The sequence below is a fragment of the Hippichthys cyanospilos genome, chromosome 8, assembly GCF_059441005.1.
Source record: "Hippichthys cyanospilos isolate Australia breed blue-spotted pipefish chromosome 8, RoL_Hcya_1.0, whole genome shotgun sequence".
In the NCBI taxonomy this organism is placed as follows: Eukaryota; Metazoa; Chordata; class Actinopteri; order Syngnathiformes; family Syngnathidae; genus Hippichthys; species Hippichthys cyanospilos.
The window spans coordinates 15,430,001-15,434,980 of NC_142376.1; the positions used below are offsets into that span (position 1 = coordinate 15,430,001).

At 38.6% G+C, this 4,980-nt stretch overlaps 1 protein-coding gene across 1 annotated transcript in view; it reads left to right on the forward strand.

The window, feature by feature from the left end:
* Positions 1-4,528, forward strand: part of ly6pge (lymphocyte antigen 6 family member pge) — a 4,598-nt gene extending 70 nt beyond the window's left edge. Inside the window, exons 1-3 of the mRNA XM_088422293.1 lie at positions 1-300; positions 1,255-1,371; positions 3,485-4,528. The exon at positions 1-300 is cut by the window's left edge and continues 70 nt beyond it. Coding sequence (XP_088278419.1) covers positions 240-300; positions 1,255-1,371; positions 3,485-3,660 — 354 coding nt within the window. The 5' untranslated portion in view covers positions 1-239 and the 3' untranslated portion in view covers positions 3,661-4,528. The remainder of the gene's footprint in view (positions 301-1,254; positions 1,372-3,484) is intronic.
* The last annotated feature ends 452 nt before the right edge of the window (positions 4,529-4,980 follow it).

Below are 4,980 nucleotides of genomic sequence, written 5' to 3' on the forward strand. Positions count from 1 at the left end.
AGCTCTAGGATGTATCTTCACTACTCTACTGGCCTATGAGGAAGTGTAGTAATTAGGAAAATCAGAGCAGACGGCCATATTGAGGGTCTTCTAATCTTGTCTGTGCAAAACAATATTGGCTTCTCTGACAGATCAGATTCAGTTTTGTACGGTGGTGTTGGGGGCTGGGTTTCTTTTGGGGGGGAAACATCCTGCTTTTCATCCTAAGGTCTGGATGCTGACATTGACTGGGCAGCACCATGAGAGCTCTGCTGTCCTGTTTACTGATCTTCCTTTGCGTGGTCCTGTTCACAAAAAACGGTAAGAGGCACTGTACTTCTTGAAATTCATCACAAGCTTGAAATTGCTGTTCTACCTTCTCTCTACTTACTACCTACTCTACTACTTTGTTTAGTTCTTGCCTACCTTATTGTGAGATGCTCTTTTATTTCCATCCTTCCTAAAATTAGTCTTGCTTTCTTATATCCGACAGAACGATGAGTTCAAGCGACAGCACGTGGTATCCAACTTAAATGGGAAACATACAGGATCCATAATAATACACTGCAGAAAATGCAGCAGGACTATATATGAAATAAAAGCGCAGTCAGGTTCGCTATTTTTGTCTTTGTTTAGTTCTTGTCCATCAACTGGCATGCAATCCCAGCTTTTAATCCCTTAATAGGACTGCAGGCTAATGCTTTTATCGTGCACATAGAGCACTTGTGCTAAGGGGATTGATTGGACTCAGCATGTGGCCAAGTATAACACCCGCACAACAACAAGTGACTCGTCTTCACACTTAAGAGGGCGCAAAATGCACGCCTACAAATAGCACCCTGTGCTCGTTGGCCCATTAAAACAACATAGTAGTACTGTAGTTCTTTTTAGCCTCAGTGTGAGGCATCGGGCACATAAAGTGGCTGTTGCTTCTATCTCTATTTCCATAATAGTTTGGGATTTAGGGCGATTGGCCCAATGTGCCCGAGGCCCAAAGTCCTAAGAGACCTAAGGTGGGCTCCTCCTAGGCGCTTGCAGCACTTGGTGTTTCCAGGTGATCTCCCATCCAAATACTAACCAGGCCCGACTTTGCTACACGTACACTTTGATACAAGGAAGTCTTAAGAGCAGTGTTTCCACACCTCTATTGATACAAGGCACATATTTTAAGATGCCAGTGAGAGAAAGCATGCTTGCACACCACCAAACCAATATGTAAGAAAAATGAGAAATACTGTACAGTAATTATAATCTTTTCTGTTGTGTTTTCCTCAGGTATGGCTCTCCAGTGTTACACGTGTATGGGCTCTAATAATGAAGACTGCAACCGGCAAGGCACAAGAACATGCCCCAGCTATTCTGATGCATGTGCTGTGGTGGTGGGCCAGAACAGTGAGTCCAACACTGACAGAGTCAACTTCTGTGTATTTCAGTCATTTGTTTTTCATATGGGCTGTAATGTACAAGTTGAATCTAAAGAATTCAATTGTAGCCTGTAACACCATTTGACCTTTTTTCTTTAAGTATCCATTTTATATGGTAGGTTGCTTTCAAAGCATCTGTTTTGTGCCGCTCTTCCATCACCATGGCAATTTTGAACACATTTACGATTGATTAGAAAAAAATCTTGACAACTGTGGTCAAAAGCCAGTTTTTAAGGCAAAAAAAAAGTTTATTTAAAAGCCTTTCAGACGAAAAACATGACCTATGTGCCAAAGGTTCATTAGACAACACCTTGTGTTTGAGAGATTTCTATGGTTCAGCAAAAATAAGGTGAAACCATAATAGTTACCATCCTAGTTGTAATACTGACATGAAGGGATAGTCCCGACACACAACACTGTTGAAGTAAAGTATAGTTAGATTGATAGAATGCTTGATATCTTTTTTTGAAATGCAATTAGAAAATTGTTCAAAGTAATTTAAAATGTGTTTGAAGCTTGTGGTCTGGATAATAACATGTAATGAAAGGTGATATGAAGATATACACACGTGGACACAATTGTTGGTACCCCTCAGTTAAAGAAGGAAAAACCCACAATTCTCACTGGCATCACTTGAAACTTACAAAAGTAACAATAAATAAAAATTTATTGAAAATTAGATAATCAAAATTAGCCATCACTTTTGAATTGCTGATTAACATAATTATTTAAAAAAACAAACTAATGAAACAGGCCTGGACAAAAATGATGGTACCCATAACTTAATATTTTGTTGCACAACCTTTTGAGGCAATCACTGCAATTAAGCGATTTCTGTATTTGTCAATGAGCGTTCTGCAGCTGTCAACAGGTATTTTGGCCCACTCCTCATGAGCAAACTGCTCCAGTTGTCTCAGGTTTGATGGGTGTCTTCTCCAAATGGCATGTTTCAGCTCCTTCCACAGATGTTCAATGGGATTCAGATCCGGGCTCATAGAAGGCCACTTTAGAATAGTCCAACGCTTTTCTCTCAGCCATTCTTGGGTGTTTTTGGCTGTGTGTTTTGGATCGTTGTCCTGTTTGAAGACCCATGACCTGCGACTGAGACCAAGCTTTCTGACACCAGGCAGCACATTTCTCTCCAGAATGCCTTGATAGTCTACAGATTTAATTTTACCTAGCACACATTCAAGACACCCTGTGCCAGATGCAGCAAAGCAGCCCCAAAACATTACTGAGCCTCCTCCATGTTTCACCGTAGGGACAGTGTTCTTTTCTTCGGGGAGACGACCAAGGAGGACACCACTGCTGAAAAAAAAGTCATAAAAAAGCGAGACTGGATTTTGCAAAAGTGCATGTTGACAAGCCACAAAGTTTCTGGGAGAATGTTCTTTGGACAGATGAGACCAAACTGGAGCTTTTTAGTAAGGCACATCAACTCTATGTTCATAGACTCAAAAACCAAGCATACGAAGAAAAGAACACTGTCCCTACGGTGAGACATGGAGGAGGCTCAGTAATGTTTTGGGGCTGCTTTAATGCATCTGGCCTCAAAAGGTTGTGCAACAAAATATTAAGTTATGGGTACCATCATTTTTGTCCAGGCCTGTTTCATTAGTTTTTTTTTTTTTTAAATAATTATGTTAATCAGCAATTCAATAGTGATGGCTGATTTTGATTATTTAATTTTCAATAATTTTTTATTTATTGTTACTTTTGTAAGTTTCAAGTGATTTCAGTGAGAATTGTGGGTTTTTCCTTCTTTAACTGAGGGGTACCAACAATTTTGTCCATGTGTGTAATAAGATGTGATGGACAATTTGAATGGATTTTAATATTGTTGGTGGAGATAGCATTACGTAAGTTGTGTAAATTGTGTTGGACATTATGAGTACCAGAGCATCACATTAAAAGAGCAGTAATAACACACTGGGTGACACCCCCCCCCCCCCCCACACACACACACACACACACACACATTATTTTATTTATTTTAAAACCTTTAGCCGTTAAACACCAATTCACATTTTCCATAATCAAGACAAAAGCTCACCAATCGTGGCTGAATTGTCTCTTGTCAGGTGGGGTGATGAAGTCCTGCTCCTACAAGTCCTTCTGCAGCCAAGCTAACAGTCAGCGCTACAGACTTTACTGCTGCTACAGCAATGACTGCAATATCACAAACACTGCTGATAGGCTGCACTCACACAACTACTGGTATTTTTTGTTCATTTTAACTTTCTTCTACCACTGCTGATTCAGCAAGAAAAAATTTCTAGCAAGTAGCTCAACTTCAATTGCAGCTCAAATATATATATATATATATATATATATATATATATATATATATATATATATATATATATATATATATATATATACACACACACACACACTCTCCATTCACTGCAGTGAAAATGTCTTTGACGGCTATATTTAATGTGTTTTTGCAAAATTACTGTGCATAGAGTTGTTTGAGGTGTGCCCGGTTGGATTATGCACACCACAGAGGATTAAAGACATTAAGAAGAGCTCACGTGGCTCTGGATTGTGTGTATATTTCTAAAACAATTAAAAACGGAAGTGCTGAAATCACATATAAAAATTCATTTGCACCAAAATCTAAAAGAATACAGAGTTCACCATCTTCTGCTTCACAGGTGATGTTAAAAAAACAAAGTGTGAGTATAGAAGTCATTTTGGCGTGCCATTGCATCATCGGCCTACAGTTGTTTGATGAGCTATTTTGGAATGTGGTGAGAAAGTCATTAGCACAAACTGCAAATCCACATAACCCTTTAACCTGTAACTCGGTTTGCACGGTTGAGGCTTTTACACTCTTTTGTGAGTGATACAGGTAGATACTGTACATACACTTAACAGGTAGGTGTGTGCTACTGCCTTCATCAGCATCATTTACTGAAACAAAAGGGAAGTGTTGATGGAACTCAAAACTTAACGTAAGTACTTCAAGCACTACTGTTTCATGTGATCACAGCTACTGGAAGATTGTAGAAATTGGTGCCCATAAAGCATGGTACAGCTGACGGAATCTTTTTGCATATGCTGCTGTGTATATGTTCGTTTTTTCATATCAAAATGAATAAACACTTATGAACAAATTATTAATTGATCCTTTATTTAATCGACACCCCCCCCCCCCCCCCCCCCCCCCCCTATTTTATGCTTGTTTCGGTACCAGGTTAACAAATATACATTTCAAACCATACTTGTACATTCTTTTTTTGCAAGTAGGCAATAGTGCTTTATATTCTTGGTGAACGTATTGAAAGTATAATTTTATCTCATATTGCAAACACTGTTCAAATTGGTTGAAAATAGCATGCATTCGTGAATCTTGAAACAAAGACTAAAAAATTAAGGAAGGCAACGCTAGGATGCTTTATTTGTTTAGCGCACTACATACAGAGCACAAGCTTTACAAATTTGCATGATTAAAAGTACACTATTTGAAAGCATTCAAAAACAAAGAACCAAAGACCTAAAAGACAGTTTATTAAAAATGAAAAATAGGTAGAGAAATTGAATTAGGTACTTTTTTCAATATGTAGTTTAG